At 41.0% G+C, this 23154-nt stretch overlaps 1 protein-coding gene across 1 annotated transcript in view; it reads left to right on the plus strand.

Moving 5' to 3' along the window:
• The first annotated feature begins 11133 nt into the window (after positions 1-11133).
• The window catches only part of FAM180A (family with sequence similarity 180 member A), a 30932-nt gene continuing 18911 nt past the window's right edge, over positions 11134-23154 (plus strand). Inside the window, exon 1 of the mRNA XM_031589813.2 lies at positions 11134-11397. Within this exon, the coding sequence (XP_031445673.1) occupies positions 11322-11397 (76 nt within the window). The 5' untranslated portion in view covers positions 11134-11321. The remainder of the gene's footprint in view (positions 11398-23154) is intronic.

Below are 23154 nucleotides of genomic sequence, written 5' to 3' on the forward strand. Positions count from 1 at the left end.
TCATGACCCAATAAGCCCCTCGATAAATCAGCTCCTGTGAAAATGTCAGGTAGGGGCTTCCCAGTACCCTGAGGCTGTGTATTTTCTTAGAAGCAGATTTTTAATGCATGTAGTTTGGTGTTGCTGAACCTCTATTCTTAGTTTTGGCTCAAAAAGTCCCAGGGGTTGAGTTCAAAGCATGCACTTGAGAGTCAGAAGAGCACAAAGGTAGGGCTTGGGAATGTGAGTTTCATTTCCCCTAACTTTAGGCATTTCTGATAAGGAAATCTATAGCTGAGCAAGTTGTCTGCATTTCCTGGGCAGTCAGTGAAGAGTCACTTCAGACAGTTGAGTCTGGGCCTGTAGAGCTGTATTGAGGCTACAACAGAGGCTGGCTCATCTATGAGAACAAAGGGCAGGCCCAGTTTGTTCAGTACTTTATGCTAGCATAAAATGATTCCATTTTTTTTTTCATTTCCAACCATTCTTTGCAGTTTGGTTCAAATTTCTGCTTCTATATTACAGCTACACCTGCATTTGATAGGATTTTGTGTTTCACATTTCTTCTCCGTGCTCTATTCTCTTGTGGAAAAATAGCTGCATATTTTTTGGTGTTCACAGGACTATGTTTAGTCATTGTATCAAAATGCATACAACTATTTACCATAACTTGAGTTAGCACTGTACTGCACCCTTCCTCTGCTCTGGTTTCAGCTGAAACAGCACTGACAGCACACTGATGTTTGGTTGTTGCTGGGTGATGGGTGCATGCTTAGGCCTGGGCTGAGCTGCTTGGTGCGGGGCAGGGCAGGCCACATTGCAAGCTGTGCTGGGCCACATGCAGCCCATAGCCCACAGCCACATCCCATGGACTGGACATTCCTGAGTTAATCCCACCATGTAATTGATGTTGCACAGCTCTCCTACTATTGGCCCTATAAGCAGGCCCTAATGCAAACACTGGCCTAGGTCTGGTGTCTTGCCAACTCCCATGGTATTCTCCTCTGACTCTGTTGATGGGGCTCACTATCTACAGTCTGTAGACCTGAAGCATTTGCACCCTCTCAATGCTGAGCTCTTCCAGTTAGACCCAAGTTATTAGAGATACAAATTCTAACCTAATATCTGAAGGCTGGCTTAAAGGCACAATGTTAAAATAGCTGTGGGAAGGTAGACATATGAAACAAACAGATAAGCATCTTGCTTTACGTTAGATATTTACATGTTTTTCCAAAAAGAATATTCATAAAATCTGTATCTATAGATTAAAACCTACCACTGCTTTCAATTGAGCCTGATATAAAGATTTGGCTCCAGGGGAAGCCAAACTGGAAGCAACTCTTCAGCTGTTCGCAAAATCCTCCTGAGCTCTGTGAGCTCAACTAACAAGAAATCCAGGCCATCTTTGATTTGGACTTCAGTATCCACACCATACTTAATTAGGTTTATTAAGTTCTGTTCACCAGATATCTTGATACAGAGATACAATTAATGCTGAGTGAAAACTAGGCTTTCTGACCTATGAAAGTTTTTCTAACATCAGAAGTATTTTATTTGTGTTAAGACAAACCCAACATCTTTAAGAGAAAGAGAGAGAAAGGTTCTACTTCACTACTTCTGTGAAAGGGCTTTCACCTTTAGTAATTACTCATACAGAATGAAGAAGGCATTACTCAGGGATATAACATTCTCATGGGATGTGGAGGAGCCAGTTTTGGCTCCATATCTCAGTTAATACTGGTTTACTTGGAAGAAATCTAGTGCTTACAACAGAGGTATCAGAAGAGTTCTCTCTGATGCAGTCAACAGATAGATAAGGCTCTTGACTCAAATACGGGAGTTATGAGGGCTTGAGTCCGTGTTTTCCATACCTTGTAGCAATGTAGTGGAAAATTTCATCTATCCTGAGACCTGGATGTTTGACTAGCAGTTCTTGCTGGGGCATAGGAGCATTTCCTCCCAGAATTAGTATGTTTCCCTTACTTTGGAAAATTTCAGTCTTATTTAACTGATGTTTTCCATGAAGAAACATTCATTTCATCCAGTTCCCTACTAAGTCTGGACTACCTGAATCTCACTGATTTTTGTATTTACAGAAGGGAAACAACACTTTCTACCTCTCCTTTGCATTAACACTATCATTGTCTGTAAGTAATTCTCTTTGTTTTAGGCACAGGTTCTGCACAAGAAATGAATCAATGTGACATCCACCACAGAGTGGCTACTGTATAATACAGAAACAGCTGGGAAACATGGTAGTGGTTCAACCTGCACTGAACTGAATGACTTAGCAAGAGGGAATTGGCCATCTTTCAGACAAGAGCTAGATCTCTTACATCGTGTAATGTACCATTAGTTTATTAGGGGTTGGTTGCAAGCATAGAACTAATGAGACTGTTTCTCTTATCTCTTGAAACCTGATAGCATACCCCAAGAGGCTGCTGAGGAGCAGCTGATACAGATTTTCACAAATGACAAATACAAATATCACAGAAGTAAGGTTGCTGCAATGTAAGTGATTCCATACTGCTTTGCCCCATAGGGATGAAAGACAGTTTTGTTTCTCATGGAGAGAGCTGTTCTGAGTAGTATGCTCACATTCTCCATACATATACATACATATGTGTATACAATTATGCGTGTAATTCTGGAAAGAATTTGCTGTTCTTTTTCCATTACATTTGCTTTTAAGCTTTTGTGCCAAGCAGAGGATGGAGGAAAATGACAGTGCTTCAAAAAGAAATCAGCCCACATCCTACTAAGCAATGAGAAAGGTGATTTGTTTGTGCTGCCACTTGTCCACTGTGCCATACACAATCAAGAAATCTTGGCAGATAATAAGCACCATATGCTATTAATTTTGGCAGTTTTTGGTTGCGAGGCACAGGAGAGGAAACCAGTTCTTGAATGGGGCACAGAAATACAACAGGCTGCACTGCAAACTGGATTTTCCCCTGAGGCAATGTCTGACACAATTGGCAGCTCATTTCTCTTGCCTTTGGATGTGAGCTACTGCTGAATGCCTCCCTTGTGCTAGGGCTGGTACTGAGCTCAGGGTGGGCCTCTTGCCAACGATCACAGTTCCCATTAACTGGAATATACATTAACTTGAGAGATTGTGGACTTTTCAAGTGAGGGAATGATCTGCTGTGTGCATCCATTATTTCGCTGGAGAAGGAGCTCTGTTGTGTGCTTATTATTCACTCACAAAATCTGTTTGTTTAGCTTGTTCTTGCTTTTTTTTTTTTTTTTTTCTTTTAGGAAGGGGGGGTCAGGGAGAGAGGAACTGACATTATTGAAAACAGTTCCATAAAGGCCCTGGGCCAGTTTCATCACTGTTCTGCAGCATTTCAGGCTGTGCCACAGCACTGGGCAGCCTCAGACTGCTGGGGACATACCTCAGCAATAAGTAGCTCCCTGAGCCCTGCAGAGCAGCTGGGAGTTTGCATCTGCCTCTGCCTCACCATATATGTATGTAAAAGGTGAGAAGATGCCCTGGAAGCCTGAGCAGAGCTGACAAGACACTATCTTGGAAGTGCAATAGGGAAAGCAGTTATAAGAGCTGTTCTGAATCTACGACTCTATCCATGGTTTAGATTCACTTTTGTTGCTTTATCCTTGAATAAGTTTGCCATCCTGGACAGTTCTTAGATACAAGCATAAGTTGTTAAATCAATTAGCTGTCTATCCTGAAGCCTACATTACAGTTTCTGGCTTTAAATGCTATTCACTTTATACATAAAGAAAAAAAAAATTCACATGTGAGAAAATATGTCCTGAATAGCCATCCAACTCTTCATGTATTCAGGGCATTGATTTCTATTTTGGTCCATACATTCTAGAAGATTTAATTGGTCTGTCTTGACCTCCTTTCCCTCTCCAACCCGTGTATTATCTTCTGTTCTGTGAGTAAAGCCATGTGTCTCAGCTCTTCTCACTAGATCAAGTCGTGATTCACGAAAGAGAGATAAGGAAGGTCCTAGAGAAATAAGGAGCAAGTATCTGCTGCTGTTTTTACTTCCACACTCCCTTCCAGTATAAAAACATGTCTTGAGTTTTAACTTCGAGGAGTTGGCCATTTTTTTCACCTCCTTAAGGCACTAAAAAATCTGTGTGCTAAATATCTCAAATGATCAGGTCATTTGGTAATGAATTGGGATGTGGCCTGTTGAATAAAACAAAGGGAAAATACCTCTCTCTCTTCATCTTGGTGGCTCAGTATAGAATCATGGCATGGAGGACTGATACAACACCAAAAGTCCCAGAAGAAATTAAGTCTCTCATGTTATTGGTATGACATAGTCTCTATTCAAAGCATTTTACAGCCTAAAGAGGTGAAGAGATGAGGAAAAAGGGCAGCATCCTTCCCTATTTTTCACACGTGGAGAAGTCAGTGATTTACTCAAAGTTTGCCTTTTACTTGAAGCTTATGCTGCACAGAGAAAGATGGGTCTCTGAATACCTCTTGATGACCTTTGACACAAAATTCTTCTTGTATTTGAAAATCTTACTGCTTTAGAAAATAATTAATTTGTTCTCTGAAGGTCTGACAGCCAAGCATGCTAATAGCATGGAAAAATAATTTCTTCATCTCTGAAGATCTGAATGTGCTCAGTTGGTCTGATGTGTCAGGCATTCATAAGGCTTTCTATTTTTTCAGGATGTTTTATCTCCCTGCATCTTCCCTACCTTCAAAATAGAATAAAGGGCTCACTTAAGCAGCTAGAAATGACAAGGATTTAATTTTTCAGAAAAAATTAAATTGGTCTATGATTTTTGAATGTACAAATAAGCTTTATGGGGCAGCACTGCTCATTTTGTGAAGGGGAATGCTTAGTCTACAGATTAAGGCATGTTAGAGTTCAGACATTGCTTTGCAGCTCAACTGTTGCATCTCACCTTCTTTTGCCAAAGTGGCTGTTTGAAGAGAAAGGAAGAGCTAGAATGCTCTACTTCTTCAATGTGAAGGGAAGGGTCTGAGTTTTTCTCCCATCATACTCATGTTTGAAGTCACCAGCGTTTTATTAAGGAGTTGCACCAGTGCTACACGGGAGTCAGCAGAAAAAGTTTTTAGAGCAGTAGGCTGAAGAAGTTTTCAGAGCAGGAACAACTGAAATTTAACCTTTATTTTGCACTTCCCGTTGTTTTAAGCTTTATTGCAGACCTTCTGTGAAGAGCCCCGCTCTGTTCAGTGTCTCTGTCTGTATGTTAATTCCATAACCTTGTGTGCATCTGGCACTTATTCTTAATCCCACTCCTCTTCTGTCATCCTCTTTTAATGATCTAGCCTCATCCCACTCCCATTTGACTCTTTATGTAATGCAACTGCATTATTCCCTACCTCTAATGCTATCATCACCTAATCCATCTTTACTGTGTCTCTAATATCAGAGTTCTTGCAATTATTAGCCAGAGACTTTGCCTCTCTCCTTACTTCAGAACAATTCCTTCCACAGTTTTAGCAAATTCAGAGTCATACTCCAACTAAAACAGAAAATCTGTGGAGCTCTGCTCTGGCTGTTCTTGATTTGTGGCAATAAGCTTGTATTTATCATTTGGTGTTTCTTTCCGCTCCAAAGATGGTATCAATTATTGTTGGTTTTGTATTGTCAAGTTCTGTTTTTCTTTTGGTTTGGATTTAACATTTCATGGCCATATTTACTGAAAAGATTTTTTTTCTGATGTTCTGATGTTCTGAGGATTCAGTCATAAAACTCCACCTGTGAATATTCATTGTGGCCATTATTGACTTTCTAGGCTGTAAGCAGGAAATTCTCTGCATAGCTGATCTTCCTTTATGTTTTTAGCAGTGACTTGTGACACAAAATTCTAGTCTGTTTCATTTCAGACCTTGTCCTACATTAAGTAGCTCTGCTAACAGCATTTTCTGTTGCTTAACTGCAAGTCATGGACTTAATGTTTGCATTGGCTTTGTGTCACTGGGGCTTACATTCATGGCCAAGAGACTGCAAAAGAAGAAGAATAGATGGAATATTTTTAAAAGTTTAATCTTTCAAAAGGGTGGTGCTGTGTTACCCAGCAAAGACTACTTCCTTATAAGCTGGTGTAAATCAGCATAGATTCTCTAAGATAGGTGGAGCTCTGGTGAATTTACATCAACAAATTCCCTTGAAGCCACAGTCTGTATTTTATAAGGTGCTGCCAGAGAAATAAGTCAGACTTCCATCAATGACTTTCCGTGATAAATTCTGTATTTCCATGCTGACTCCTGTAACTCTATGTTCCTTCCTTTGTGGGCTGGCTTGAGTACCATATCTTGACTGATGCTTGAGGAAAAGAATAAAAAAATTCAAACCAACTAACCAACCAAAAAAGAAAGAAACAACCACCTCTAACAACACCCTGCTTATTTTCTTAATAATTTGGGGCAAATTTGAATTCCTCAGTTTTCATGTAGCCCTACACTCATTTGATCAAACCAACCTTCCTAGCACGTTAGTTTTATGAAGATCTGATTCAGGACTCTGGCTCTGCACTGCAGTGCTTAACTGTGATCATACTTTACTCTGAGCTGTATTCACAACCCCAATTGCAGTATCTAGGATGTCTGTACAGTGCCTAGGGAGAGAGTTTGATGTCTGAGAATGGTTCATGTAATCCAGGCTGAAAACCAGAAAGATCTAAGCTAGTCAAGAGGAAATACCAAGGTGAATGGAGCATATTAAATTCTGTATCTCTTTGGAGCTTCAAACTAGTGGAAATTATTTGCCTCAGTTCATGTTCATAAACATGAATCCTCCCCTGACTTTTTGTATCTAAAATAGGAGAAGGATCTCTTCTTGGTTATTGGTTTGTGTGCATAACGAGGATTCAAGAAACTGTATACAAATATCTGTTCTTCCTAAGGCAACTTGATCTTTCATTCTCCATATGCGTCCAGTGGCTATAATGTTATTCTGTTAATGGAATTAATCCTTCTCCAAAATAAAAGGATGAAAAAAGTGGATATCTGAGTATCTGAGCAGATAACAGAGCCTGTTTCTCATGTGTGAATAATATCATCATGGCAGAAGTGTCATCCTTTCATTCCTTCTTTATGCCAGAATGAATATTTAATTACCTCTTGTACATAGCAATAGATTCAGGCCACGTGAGATTCTGTCATCCAAACTGCTACTGCAGGAAGCTGCAAGAAGCAGCTGAGGGGCCATCTGAAGTTATCACCAATAATGAGATTCAGCTGCCAGTAGTCTGGTATTGAAAAAACCTTTCATCTCTTGTAAGTTCTTGTGTGCAGCTATATCCTTATTAGGAGGGTACTACTTGGTATCCTGTACAAGCTTCTTTGTCTTCTTGGTAGACAACACTTGGTGCTGTTTGAGCTGGTGCAGACTAGTACCTTATGTTTCGGGCAAAGAAATGAAAAGACTGGCCCTCAGTTTCTAGACCCATCTCTACCATCATTCACTAGCTCATTACATGAGTGAGTCACTTCATGTGTATGTCTAAGTTTATCCATCTCTATGGTGCAATGGATTCCAATGTCTGTGTCACATGTAGACATTCCACTGTGCTGGCATACCAGCAGGCAGATGCCTCATGGCTTATTTAGTAGGGCAGGAGTCTGGCTGCAGAGCAGAGCTTCCAGTTTAGAGGAAGTTCCTTCCAGCAGTTTTCAAACTGAACAAAGATGAATCAGAAAAAAAGAAATATATATGTATATATATATATATGAATATAATATATATTATATAATATAATAATGCATACAGTAGTGTATATATAATTATGTAATCTAAATATATACATATATATAGAAGATTTTTGTGGAATTAATGTAGTGACTGAGTTGTCAGGGCAGACTGGAACTCCATCTTGTGTTTGGCAGAAGTTCATCAAAGCCAAAACTGAACAAACATGAGCTGGTATTCTCCAGTGAATCTTCTTGGAAGACCCAGTAGGCTGCTGATCTTGGATTATCTGGTGTCTTATTTCCCCATGTATTGTCTTTTTAGATTGAAAATTATTCCACAAAATGAGCTACTGAAGATAACATAGGGGCACGTCACCTAAATTTTTGGTTACTACAGAGCATCCACTGAGAAATACAAGTTTTTTATGCTCCCAGCCTTCTGAAGTCCTTCACCATGATAATATCTATGATGGGAAAGAAGGGCAGCTTGGAGATACCACTACCAGCTCTCTGCCCCCACTGTGCATGGGCCACAAGAGGATAGCTGACTTCTTCCCTCCTTAGCCTTTCACCCACACCTTTTCCTCCTTCCTTATTTTTCCTTATATTCTTTAAAAGATGGTGGTGGAGCAGCAGTGTATACTGACACTCACTGACAGCATCAGGATGGACGACTTGAATGGAAAAGCTTGGAGTCTAGTTGCATTGCTGAGAGTTATATGAATGTTTATTCTCACCTTAAGAAACCTGCATTTTCAGTGCCTGAAAGGTCTCACAGGTACTGGAGTTCTGGAGGACTTGGAGTTCCAATGCTAAAATGTATGAGAACTGCCAAAACATAAAAATTTACCTTAATATGACTGTGCCAGTGTCTGGCACTGCGCTGCTTTAAGATCTAAATATCAAGCAGCCTGGAGACTAGCTCTCTGCTTCCTGATTTCATCAGCATGGTATACTTTCCCAGAAAACACATCTTCAGGATGAACTTCACCATAAAGCTCTTCAGCTTCAAATTTTCAAAGCAATTTAAGAGTGTTTAATATTTATAATTATTGAGGATTTCTGTACTCTTTTAGCAATCATTATAGTTGCTGTGATTCAAATCTTCAACAAAGCCAGAAACTGCCTTAAGCCATAGCTGGGCAACTATCTAATAAAACATAGTCAAGAGATGAGTAGAAGCTGAAGTATCCTGTGCACATTTGAAAGATTTATCTCCTAGTTTCATCTGGATGGCTTTTTATAGAGAGAAGATATTGCTCTGTGTGTGTGTATATCCATATGGGAGAGAAAACCATCTATAGTTTTAAGCGGTGGGAAGGGGCCATTTGCAGTTCTTGAGGAGATGCCACAGGGAAAGCATTCTTTATTTTGCGTGGCCCTGTTATATCTGCAGCTGAATTTCCTTTAAGAAAGCAGATGTGAGTACATCACTCATAGATTTGCCCTACAGTTGTGGTACATGCATAGCTGCAGTCTAACATGGACTATCTGAATACTCCAGTCAAGGGTGAGATCTTGAACGACAGATGGGGAGAGTTTGTGTCTGAGATAAGGAAAGGCTACTAGAGAGGATCCTGTAGCCAGTCTCAGTTTAAGGAGAAATAAATGAATAAATAAATAGTGCACAAAATAATAACAATAAAAATAATATCACAGAAAATGTAGCTTCAGAGCAAAATCTCCAGCATCTGAAAAAGGAGATTTCTGTTGCTTCTCTGTTCTCCTGCTCTAAAGGCTGGAAGTAGAGTGGAAGATTAGAGAAGTAAATTGCTGTGATTCTTCTCCTTTCCCTACACAGGCTAAATATATTAAGCAGTGACAGTGAATGAGTATAGGAAGTATCCTGTTGCCAGCAGCCAGGAGGCAGAGACTCCAGTGGGGCTTTTCCAGCAAAATAGTGTGAGATAGAGCCAATCTGAATTCCTCCATCCTCTATTCTCAACAGCCCTTTCTTTAGATAAGGAGTGGAATGATACAGCACTTCAGAGCACATCTTTCACTCTCTACTAACTACAGGAATAGTCATTTTCTTGTGGCACCCCTCTTTACTTTTCCCTCTCTCTAGGAAATCAAAAAATGAGTTTATCCCTGCTTCATAACTGCTGGACAGATAAGTTTTTGTGGGAGCTCACTCCTAGCTATAACATTATATTCAGTCCCATCCTTAATATATTAGGGAAACAGGATGAGTATACAGCGGGAGAGTTAGTCACCCTCTGTTTTAATTACGTCTTTTGCCATCTCCTTGGCATGCAAAGTTCTGTCTTACATTCATGTGTTTGTCATGTGGGAGTAACCTGAGGCAGTCTTAGCACAGGAAAATCTGTACGTGTAGGAAGACAAGGGGAGTCGCCTTAGGCAAGGCAACCTTATTTGACCCTCCTTCTTCCTTTACAGCTGGTATTACTTGAAGCTGGTGCAGAGAAGAATGAGGGGACTGAGGCAAATGCCAGAATTTGGCACAAGTGAGGCAGGAGCTGAGCAGGTTTTCTCCTCCCTTCTTGCCAGTGCCTATTAATTCTGAGCCACATTGCTGTCTGTCATTCCAGCTCCTAATTCTTCCCATAATTCTATTATTTATATCTTCTAAGCTAGAGTCTCCTCTCATATATGCCAATTTTACACCAGTATAAATGAAGCTAGTGTATTTTTTCTGGCTTACACTTACCTATAAAAGATGTGAGTTAGGCTCACCGCTTTGATGCACCAAATGGAGTATAGCCTATACCTTGAATTTCTTAGGTACTCTTTGTGTCCTTTTTCACCAGTCTATTTCAACATGCAGCAACTTGCTCCCCAGCCCACTCTGAAGCTGTTTCTGGAGCTACATCAGAGGCAGTATGTACCTGTAGGTCCTCCATGCTACGTCTCTTTGTGATAACAATACCAGTATTGTTTTCATCAGGGCTAGTGTCAGTGAGGAAACAACTGACAGTAACCTTTTTGTTTAGCCTCACCTCTCCACGTTCATCCTGGCTATTGCAGATTGTCCCACAGTCCCGCTGAAGAGAGCCAATTAAGGATTTGGACCTTTCTGTGCTCTGCAGTAGCCAAACAGAGGAAATGGCCAACTCTTGTCCTGTGGAAGTCTAAGCACAAACAGTATATGTTCCTAATAAGGGAGTGATTATATGGATCACAGTAGCAAAATGTTCTTGCAGAACATATGCTCCACTCCCTGACTTAAGCATCCAAGTGCAGCTGTACATCATTCCAGAGGAGGTTTTTGACTTAGAGCCAGGTTAGCACATACCTCCCTGCGTTACAGAAAAGTAGCAACATATCTAGCACTCAAGAGCGTCCTTTAATGAAGTTTTTTTGTGGCTGTTTTATTGGATGAAAATAAATTCCAACTGGCCCATATAACAAATGAAACTCAACTACAAAAATGTAATGATATTTATTCTCACAGCTGCCAGCAAACTCACATGCACCATGAGTCATTCCAGATGTGAATAAAAACAAAGTCTGTCTGTAAAAGTAAGTTTCCTGATCCCGAGGAGACTTGGTTTAAGAGAGGAGCTGCACGCTGAATTCAGCTGCACTCAGAAGATCAGACAGGTTCTCCTTCAAAGGGGAAGGGAGCAGAGGGGGAGGAAAAGCCATTTATTTATTCCTGAAAAGAAGGGAGGTAGGAAAGAAAGAAACTAATATATAGCTAGACATATATATTTCACAGAAAAGGATGCTTTGGAAGACTTTGCTTCTGCTGCTGTTCTATTATAGTGCTCATGCCACTGTAAACTACAGATGGAGTAGAGGTAAGATTTAAGCATGAAAAATTATTTATAAGAAAACTTTGAGTGCATAGATTCGGTCTGAAGTTATTTTGCATTATATGTGAATGTATAATTCAGCCTTCCCAGATCTGGAATTTTTTCTTCATCAGATGGGTCAGTTAAATAGATACATAGACAAATAGAAAAATGCACCTGCATAAGTGCATAAAGGTAAAATGATATATTCTGCTACAATACAACCATATACAGGAGATATCTCAAGAATATAACTGTGCTCTTTTCTCACTTTCTCCTTTCTCCTTCTCCTTTTTCTCTTGAATTAACAAGAATTACAGGGCATGAAGCCTCAAAGCAAAAGCCTTTGCGCCACAGGTGGCATAGTTCTCTGCCCTATCAAGCAGACACCTGCTTATAGGAAACACAGCAAAGTATAGTTTGTGCAAGGTGCCTAGAAGTGCCTATGACATTACCTTGATAGATCAGCAGGCACAACATGGAGAAAGCTAGCTAGGGTGTTAACAGTTTTCGGTGGACAATATTACAGTACATAGTCACAATATGTTTGTATTCACGTTTGTGAAGGTAATTAATAAAACTGTTTGGAACAATCAGATTGCATAGGAAGTACTTCTTTGACAGCTAGTGATGATGGTCTTTCTTGTTTTTTTTTTTCTTCAATTTTTTTCTCTGATATTTGGCATGAGTCCTGTAGCTACTTGGTAAATCTGCTGGAAGTGGAGAAGGTAAACACCTCCCAAAAGACATATGTTATTCTTATATAGAAATGTACATTTTCTTAAAGGAACTGGATTCTGTTAAAAAAGAAAAGAAGAAAAAAAAAAGCAAACAACAACAACAAAATAATCCACTCTCTCCCACACCATAGTTCTGATCTTCCATTCTTCCTCATTATATCTAATTCCTTTTCAATCTGCTCTTTGGACTTAATTCGAATTTTGTTTGAGAGTCAAATTCTGAGTGACGTAATGACGAGACATACACAATTCTGCTCAGTCTGTATCAACATTTAATTCTTCCTTACAACTAGTGGGAGCCTTCTGATAGGGCACTGACCTGGGATTCAGAGTGACAGATTCTTTCTGCAGTTTTTCCATCAGCCTCTTGGGTGATATGGGATGAGTAATTATATTTTCATGTACCTTACTTTCTTCTGACTCTTTAATAGAAGTAATAGCACTGATTGCTTTCATGAAATACTTCAGTTCTCTAGATAAGTGTTTACCTTTCCACTGAAGACACATGAAAAGGTGAGGAATTTTGAACTAAATCTGAATATCTGAAACAAATCTATACATATATATATATATCCTACCTTTTGGAAGAATTAGGACATCTTTTCTATGAAGGGATAAATAAATAGGGAGGTGTCCATTACCATGAAATAGTCAGTATGCAATTTAACTTAAGGCTATTCTTGGTGTTTGCTAACTTTATTTTAATTAAAAAGCAAAAACATAACCATAAAAGAAATCCATACAACTACAAAAGTCCAATTATAATCACCAGAACATTTAAAGGAAAATATCAGAACTCTATTCTTCCTTTTGTGAAAGCAGATTATTTTCAAGCTGGAGGCACTACAGCTTGGTTTTAGAGACTTTGGAGGAAAAAGGAGATTCAGTCCCTGTTGTGATAAGGAGTTCCTTTCTTGCAAATATTAGAGATCAGCTGAGGAGGAAGCCAGACTAATTCTCCACAACTGCTGGGATTTTGCAGCACCAAATATGTTTTAAAGGCTTGATTCTTTCAATAATAGCTACTTCAGAGCACCCTCAGTCACTTAAAATATCTATCTGTCAGCACAATCAGTTCCATCCTATTCTGCAGTATTTAGGGGGTGAAAGAACCTTCTGAAGTTGTAAATTGCTCAAAAACGTCAGAGGAAATCTGACTGAATACTGAGGCATGACACACCCTTCTGTGCATTTATTACTCTTCTTTCCTTCCACAAGGCTCTGGATTAATTCCAGTTACTTAAATCTTATCCAACTGCTAGTTCTGCAGTGGAAAAGCAGACAGATCAGCATCTGGTCTGATGGAAATGAAATACAAACCTGCATATTAGCTCCATATTGACCAGTAGTCCAGATTGTTTACAAAACAGTAGGACAAAGGGCCCTGATTTAATTAGCTACAGTTGATAGGTTCTTTTGTTTTTGTTTGTTTGTTTGCTTTTCCCAAAATAAATAAACAGTGTAAATTGGATAAAACAAAATCTAGCTTACACCTTTTACTACGGGCACTGGGGTGCCTTCCATGCCCAGCAAACAAAGTATTTAATCTTTGCTGGAAAAAAAAAAAAAGCAGTCATGTGAGGAAAGATGAATATACTTCCATTGACTGGTAAGTGGGAACTCCATTCTGCCACCTCTCTATGCTTTTATGAGCATTAATGAATAGCATAAAATAAAATAATCTGACAAGAAAAGAAAGCTCTGCTTTTTTTTTTTTTTTTTTTTTTCTTTTTTTTTTTCACTCCCTCATTCTTTTGCATGAAAAATGTCATACTCTCTTCAGTCTGCTTTGATCCACCTATGGACATTGCTCCAGAAGTTACAGGCAAATCTTAGTCATGAGGATTGGTGTGTTCAGAATATTAAAGATATCTTAAAGATATCCTGCATTGTACTGCACTGGTGCAACCTTACCTTGTGCAATTTATGCACCACAGTATAGAAAGGGCATAAAGCTGGTAGAGAGCTTCCAAAGGAGGGCTATGAAGATGAAGAAGGGTCTGGAGGGCAAGGTGTGTGAGGAGCGGCTGAGGTTCTCTGCTCAGCGCAGAGCAGGGGAACTGAGGAAAGGCCTGATGGCTGCAGCTCCTCACAGGGAGCTGAGGGGCAGCGCTGAGCTCTGTTCTGTGTGACAGCGACAGGGCCCGAGGGAACGGCATGGGGCTGTGTCAGGGGAGGGCAGCTGGGGGTGAGGGACAGGTCTGCACCACAGGGTAGTGGACATGGAATGGGCTGCCCAGGGCAGTGGGCATGGCCCTGGTTGCAAGAGTTCAAGGGACGCTGGGATGCTGCTCTCAGAGGGTTTGGATTTTGGGTGGTGCTGTGTGGAGCCAGGAGTTGGACTCACTGATCCCTGGTAGATCCCTAACTCAGGATATTCTGTGATTTTATGATTTTTAGTGGTGACAATGTTTGAAATCATCAGCTCAGCTTTCCTCAAGCCTTCTGCAGCCTTTGCTCTATGGTATTAGCCTCTTGCATTTGTGAAATACACGTCTAGGGACAAGACATAATGCTAGGCCTCTACTAAACTGAATTCCCTATAGAATGGTAGAGGTGATGTGATATTAATTTCAGAAAGGAAAAAATAACAATTCCAGTTCTTAACAAATGTGTTTACTGTAGGAAAAAAAAAAAAAAAAAAAGAGAGAGAGAGAAAAAAAAAAAAAATAGCACACACAACTGTAGTAATACGAGCCAATATCACTTCTTGTCATCCAGTTGCTTTCCTTGCACTGCTCTGACAGCTACCAGTACACTGATGAGCAGAAGTGAGTTTCAGGGCTACATTACAAGAATTGCCTATTCCCTGAGGAGAAACCCTGAGGCAAGTCTTGTTAGTACATTTCATCTCAGCTGGCAATATTTTCTTTAAGGGCTTCCCAATTCAAAGAATGGCACACAAACAATAGAACACCAGCTTCGTGGTTGCTTGGGGGGAGAAGATGCAGTGCTATTCCTTGTGGTTGTGGCTTCTTGGAGAAACAGCTGCAGTGGTAATTGCCTCTCACTGGGGATGAAGTAGGAAATACTGGAAGACACACAATTGGAAGACACAAAAATTGTCAATGAGAAAAAGATATACTAACTGTAGTCACACTGATGAGGCTTCATGCTTTTGGGAATGGTTGTGGTGTGCCTTTCTGGCTATCAGCATTATTACAGCCATATCCAGATTTACCTGGTCTGCATGCATTATTCAAATAAGAATTTCTTTCCAGAACCCTGGAGAAATAAGTTGATCTCCTTAGAGGCTCTCCGCGGGAGCAATTACTTGGAAGAAGAGAAGATCCATAGTCTTTGATTTCTGAACGATGGTGAATAGCTTTATTTTTTTCTCTAGAGCTTTGGTAACTGAGTTTTTGAGTTTGATGAAGCAACTACTGCATGAGAAACTCTTGTGGCCTGCTTCTGCTGATAGGCTTAGCTGCAACAAACTGGAAGCTCTCCAGTGCCAAGAGAAGGAGGACTACATAGAAGACTAACTGCTTCCAGAGAACCATCCAGTCCTTTTACCAGGAATCACAGAATCACAGAATCACAGAATTGTAGGGGTTGGAAGGGACCTCCAGAGATCATCAAGTCCAACCCCCCTGCCAAAGCAGGCTCCCTACACCAGGTCGCACAGGTAGGCGTCCAGGCGGGTCTTGAATATCTCCAGAGAAGGAGACTCCACAACCTCCCTGGGCAGCCTGTTCCAGTGCTCCGTCACCCTCACCGTAAAGAAGTTCTTGCGCACATTTGTGTGGAACTTCCTGTGCTCCAGTTTTCGGCCATTTCCCCTTGTCCTGTCTCCTCCTTTATAGACCTGGATCAGGTCTCCTCTCAGTCTTCTCTTCTCAAGGCTAAACAGACCCAGCTCACTCAGCCTTTCCTCATAGGAGAGATGCTCCAGGTCCTTCACCATCTTTGTGGCCCTCCGCTGGACTCTTTCCAAGAGATCCCTTTTTTGTACTGAGGAGCCCAGAACTGGACACAGTACTCCAGATGAGGCCTTACCAGGGCAGAGTAGAGGGGGAGGATCACCTCCCTCGACCTGCTGGCCACGCTCTTTTAATGCACCCCAGAATGCCATTGGCCTTTTTGGCCACAAGGGCACACTGCTGGCTCATGGCCAACCTGTCATCCACCAGGACACCCAGGTCCCTCTCTGCAGAGCTCCTCTCCAGCAGCTCATCCCCCAACCTGTACCGGTGCATGCAATTATTCCTCCCCAGATGCAAGACTCTACATTTGCTTTTGTTAAACCTCATCCGGTTTCTTTCTGCCCAGCTCTCCAGCCTGTCCAGGTCTCGCTGAATGGCAGCACAGCCTTCAGGCATGTCAGCCAATCAAGTAAGAATTAAAAATTTTCTCTACTGTGTGATCATACATATCTGCATACCAGATTCATCGGTGGCAATTTTGTCAAATATATAAAAGATGAGTGCCTTGGATTTAGGGTATGCACAGCATCTTTGGAATAGAATCATCTGGAACATCTGAAACAGGTTGCCCAGAGAGATGGTGGATGTCCCATTCATGGAAACACTTAAAGTCAGGCTCTAAGCAAGCTGATCTAGCTGCAGATGTCCCTGTACATTGAAGGGGAATTAGACAATATGACCTTTACAGCTTCCTTCCAAATCACATGATTCTATGATCTCCATGCATTTTAGCCATATTTGCCTCTCTTTCCTCCATCTCATATTGCACCATTATAGCCAGGCACTCCCTTCTCAAATGACCTCTGGGATTCCACCATTGACAGTAATACTAGTTTGACTATGCTACTTTGGATGGCGTGAGGAAAAGGAATATGACTTGAACATAGCATGTAATTATGACATAAATGGTCAAACACATATTCACATACACACCCAGAAGTCCTCAAGTATACCAGGTCATGGTTTTGGCTTATTTTAAAGTATCCAAAGGTCTGGCTCAAGAAAAAAAGGCAGATTATGCAATCTGGACTGCATACAAAATCTTTTTAAAATGCAACATTTATTTACTTTGATTTTCATAAAGTTATTTTTATCCAATTCATAAAATATGTATTGCACATAAAACTATGAAAGATATGAAATGTTATGGAACAGAGCCAAATCTTCCCATGCCTGGCATACGTTCCTTCTTGTGGAGAAAAATAACAGCATTTCCCTTATCTCTGGCTCCCACGTGGTCACTTGGAGAATTGCATCATCTGTCTCACCTTCCCAGCTTGTTGGACCTATTACACTGACATCGATTTGATCAATCTGCTGTAGAGGTTATTCCCACCTACCTTGCATCTGTTTCACAAGCCTTTAACAGTTCCTGAGAATGCATGTTTGTAGGTTCATCTGCCCGACAGAAATCACAACTGCATCAAATATTGCCATTTACAAAGAGATGATGACACTGCCTGACTGGCAGTCTGGGATTGAAATTCAGAGGAATTAGCATTGCAAATGGATGACCTGAAGAAGAGAGTTTTTATATCTGTGCTTTTATTTCCTCAGTTCCCTTGTAAAGGATTGTACAAGAGGTTAGTATAAATCTATGTAGATAATAAGTCCAAATAATAGGTCCTTAAAAAACATTAGGGAGGAGGCATAAGAGGAATGTTTCCTGCCCTTTCATAAGTTAGCAGTAGACAAACACAAAAACATATTTTGAATCAAGGAAAAAAAAAAAATAGATTGAACATTAATAAATGAAGACGGCAACTAGGACATCTGTGCTGCACAGAGGTTTGTGGAGCAGAGATCATAAACCAGGAGTGGAAGCAGCACAGTGTGTAGCAATGCAGGACCTTAGCTGGATTACTGGCAGGGTGACAGTCACATACATGGCATGTGTCCAAGGGAAAGAGCTCTGCCTTTCAGCAGGGTTTCACCTGGTTGGACCTAAAGCCACACTGATATGACCATAGCGTCTGGCTTGGACATCTCTTCAGTGGAAAGAGAATTGAGGAAGGTGCTGAAAGGGAATTTATTCCTCATATCTGTAAAAGCTACTTGGTGTTGAAATACATCTAAACTACAATTGTCCCTGAATGAATTTCACCTGAATAGGAAAAATTTCCAACAGAGTAGGGCTATAACTGTAATCAAAATCCTTTTTAGCACGTCCTGATTCCCCAGGAGCTTCTATAGCACAGACTTAATTAATTTAACCTGTCTGAAGATGACCCGTGAATCAGAATTCACAACAGATACCCGAAACTGAAAGACATAAAAAGGATGCTTAATAAATCACATTGCCCTATTCTAGGGCAATTGTGCTAAACTGGAATGAGATCAGAGGAAGGACAGATTATAGAATTTTTCACATTTTAGTTTAGATCACAGATTTTGTACTCTATAAAGTAGTCATGCTGCTAACAAGGAAGGATCTAAATGATTCTGTGGCTCCTATTGCCACAGGAAGCAGTCAAAAGTTGGGTAAAACTTACAGCTTATAGTGCCATAAATAGCTTGACAGAATCAAAAGTTGAAAGACAATTTTAATGACATCTGGGTAAGCAACTTCAGAACATGAAGAACACATGTAAGGTATAACAGTTTTTTCTTCAGTATGTGTTAGACTAAGCGAGATGCACAAGCTGAAAGCGGACCAGTAGAATCTTCCCAATGATCTCAGTTCTATCCCAGTATGAGGACTGGTGAGCCAGTATGGCACTTTTCTGTTGACTTGGTGATTCTTTTAGGATTCTGGCATGCCTAATGTGTGTGTTGTGTTTGTCTCAGTCCCAGATGTAGAATTGCCATGGGATCTGGATCAGTTTGCACAGGGGTTCTTATCACCCAGCCAAACTCTAGCTCAGAAGCAGCTCCTGCCATCCAAATTCCTCCTTACACTTTCAGACTATAGTAATTCCTTCCCCTTACCTTTACCAAGCCACTCACTGTTCTGAATGAACAGTGTTCACCTCCATAGGTGAAGCAGCTCTGTCATGAATGAAATAACTCATGTACACTTCCAAAGACTTCAGAGCACTCAGAATCCCTTCCTGATTATATTTACTCCATGACTGTGGCCCAAGATCCCACTTGTATCTGACACTGTGTGAACATACATAGAAAAAAAGTTCTTTCCTTCTCCAAAGAGCTTTCAGTGTAGTTAAGGAGGGGAATGTTAACATCTCTTTTCTTTATGAGGCGCAGAGTAATTTAGTAATTTGTCTCAGACCTCTTCAGGATGTCTGCGTGCATGTAGTCCAGTATGTTGGCATTACTGGTGATTTTTTTTTTTTCCCGTTTTGTGAAGCATAAAGTGTTTTTCTTGTTTTCTTGGAGTAGATCATGCCAGATTCAGCAGGAGGGTAATGACTTCTCAAGCAGAATGCAATCTTGTCAGAAGCACTGAATAGTACAGTGTCATTGAAGGGAAAGTCAGCAGGTCTTAATGAACATCATCAGGCTGTAGAGGCTCTGATTACTCAGATTGTGCCTGGCAAGATGTAAATCACTGAGGTAAAATGCAGAACAGTGGAACAATTAACTCTGCATGCAATGCCAGTACTCAGGTTCAAGGCAGGGCAAGACTCAAACGCTGGGCTGGGATCCTGAAGACCAACACTGGGCTCTGCAAAACCATGTGCTATCCCTCTGCATCCCACTGAAGGGAGCCTTTGGGATGCAGAGAACCTAGCAGAATGTGTGGATCCCAGCTGCAGGGAGTTGTATGAATCTTGGTCTGGTGTGTCTAAGCCCATCTGTAACTTGCTTTAAAAGCACTAATATGTGCACATTGACAGCACTGATGTCAGTGGGAGTTTTGCCACTGTCTTGAAGGAGCCTATGATCTTGATTGTTCTCTATAACTTTACACTAATAACACTGAGTATTAAAATATTCCAAACTCAAAGAGTTATTTGTTGGTAACAGTGTTTTTCAAAAGAGTGGCACTGGCACAGGTGAAGTTCATGCAGATCAGCTACATGGAAAGCTGATGGTACAAAGTAGAGGAGATACGTCAAGGTATTAAGAATGGGGAAAAAAAAGGCAAGTAGAATGAACTGCAGGTAAAAGTTGTAGGCAGACGTGCAGACAAAATTTTACAAAGGGCCAGTCATCTATGGGGTTTTCACTTCCACTGAAAGAAAACAAGTTGAAGGGATCCCATATGCCTCTGTTTTCCTTATGTCCCTCATTAACCCCAAATTCTGTTTTACTTGGCTGTTTCTTTGGCAGCTTTATGGTACATCCCCCGCATTCTTGCTCCATAAGAAATACTAACCTAGCCTGAGTCTACAACCCAAGTCACAGGGCTTCTTTCCTACTCAATGCATTATCCTTTGGCAGCGGCTCCCCTTATATCCCCAAGGTGCAGTGGGTTGCAGCAATAGCTTGTACCTCCCACCTTACTGCTGCCGTTCTTGCACCATAGAGGACTTTGTGCTGGGCTCAAGCCTAAAAAGAAATGCAAGGAGGAAGAGAGTGGAGTTAAATAAGCTCCACTATTCCCAGTTTCCACAAAACATTCCTTTCCTGGCTCAGCTTGCTGGTTTGGTTTGGCAGTTCCCCAGTTCCCCTGAGATCAGCACACATACCGCTCGTCCTCTGGAAATTCCTCACTGGCCACAGGGAAACAGGTTACCAGCCAGAATCTGGGCTTCAAATTCATGAGGCTCTCTCTTCTCAGAAGGAGCCAGGTGGGTAGCTGAAAAAGAGTTGCTGAGAAAGGGATAAATAAGGTCTTCAAAGCTCAGAGGTTATCTGGGGAGGAAATAGGGTGTTTGAAAGCAAAGGTGGCAAATGAAAGGTGTTGGTTTGAATGAGAGGAAAAGAGGAAGAGAAGGGGAATGTGGAGGGACAGAGAAAATCTGATAAATATGGATAAGAAAGACTGAAGCACACATATGCTTATGATTAGGGTAGTGTTCACCCCCTTGTCAGCATGGTATGCATCCCCATTTGAACCTGCTCTTCAGAAGATATCCATCTGTCACAGCTGGTCTTCATCTATCTGTGTACTTCTCAGGCTCATGGGATGGCTGCATCCTCTGGGACGGGCACTGCCAGCCTCAGCCTCTTTCTCAGGGACACATTTGCTTCTGGTCCCCACTAGCTTCCCTGTGCTCCAGGATGTTGAGATACAGCAGTCTGGGCAATTCACCACTGGTCACAGTGTAAAAGGTAAAGTTACTACTGCTGAATCAGAAATGTGCCAGGGTCCTCACACGTCTCTTTTTGCTCGCCTCCCTTTGAGTTTTTAAAATTCTATAGGTATGAAAGGAACTCTTTCCACTGTCCAAGAAGCAGCCTGTTTTTCACATGGAAGTTGAAATAAGCATGTTCTTTTACAAGGTTGTGGGACTGCAGCATTCCCCAGTAAGACCAATTGTCTTCTGCCATTAACATCAGTCACAGCAGTAGTAACACAGTTGTCCCTTTTTTCCCCCTATCAGACCCTGGAGCCTTCATTTTCCTCCCTGGTTTCCATAATGCTCACAGCCATGACATTATGTTTTTGTTTGTGCCTGTCTCTTAAGAGGTGTAAAGTTACCTTTTATTGAATTTGTTTATTAAATGCAGATTCTCTGTCTGAGAGAATTTTTTTGACTTAAAACATCTCCTAAAATAAAAGACATTTAATGCATGCTTCATTTATTGTTATTGTTCATGGCTTGGCACTGAACAAACTCCTTTTCCAGTTAAACACTACTTGTAGACATCCTAATATAGTACAGCATGTTTTAAGTGAAAGCATTCATTTTTCAAAGTCACAGCAACTTCTGGTTTTCTGGATTACCATGCCAATTTGGCAGAAAGTGATAAGTCTAATGACAAAAACGTATATGCAGGTTGTTTTGATGCTTTATTCAACCAGGGTTTTTGCTGGGACAGAATTAGCTTGGCTTGGACTTAGTAAATCCAAAACTCAGCTCGCTTCTCACAAAGATAGAGTTAGAAAAACACCCATGAATTTTTCATCATCTGTGTGCCACATAATGTGAATCATATACAATCAGTTCCAGTTAAGCTCAAGTCACGAAGAGCGGTTTTGGCCAACAAGCAGAGACCCAAACCTGCCTTCTGCCTCAAGCCTGTGGTTCTTACCTATGTTTCCCAGATCTCCTTTTCTTTACAAGGTCCCTGTCCCTCACTGTTCTCTGTCTCTCCCTAAAACCAAACCCTGATGCACAAAGGGAAGACAGCAGCTGCTTGGCTGAGATCTGACAACACTACATGTGGTGGATGTAGGGAATCCTCCAGGAACGCAGGAAGCTGAGAGGAAGATTCAGCTATTTATCAGTGCAGCTGAGAAAAACAAGACAGTCACAGTCTAGCTGTCAATGGACTTGAGGCTTGTCTTGTCATGGTGTTGTATTTCTCATGTTCATAGTAAGGAAACTGTGGGCTCCAGATTACTAAGGAGACCTATCCATGTGGTAAATTGTTAACTGTTAAGGATACCCTAGATTTCCCTAGAAAGACACTCATTTTCTAGCCAGAAATAGTATTTATGGAGTGGGCTGTTTGATATCTACTGAGAATTTCTGGATGCCCTTCAAACCCTGAATGACTAATGCACGTGCCACAGACCAGCACTGATCCTGGCATGTCAGCCCTAATCTCTGTGCATGCTGTTCATGGCCAGCATGGCCCGGCAGAGGTGAAGTCCAAAACAAATATGTGTATACATATATATAAATACATACATACAGGGACATACAGGGACTCTTAATCAAAACATCACCATCAAAGCAGAGCTCAACTTCTACTTGCACAAATTTGTTGGTGGGGTAAACATAACCAATTCATCACATGTTTTAGATACTGTATACTCATCCCTCCTTTCTATTTCTTTGATGCAAATTAAAAACCGTCACATCAATCTGGCTCTTTGCTCCAGACATAATGTCCTGTGGTTTTCACTTATGATTGCATTCATGTTGACAAACAAGACAATAACCGTCAAAGGTTACAACAACAAATGTGTCTCCCCCAGCACTTCTGTGGATGAATATTGCTGGACCTTACTACCCCCAGAAAGTCTGCCCATTGAGGTGGAAGAGTGCTGACCTTCTAGCTGCAATTCAGCCAAGATCAGC

This window comes from Phasianus colchicus, chromosome 1 (assembly GCF_987193195.1).
Source record: "Phasianus colchicus chromosome 1, bPhaCol1.hap1.1, whole genome shotgun sequence".
NCBI lineage: Eukaryota > Metazoa > Chordata > Aves > Galliformes > Phasianidae > Phasianus > Phasianus colchicus.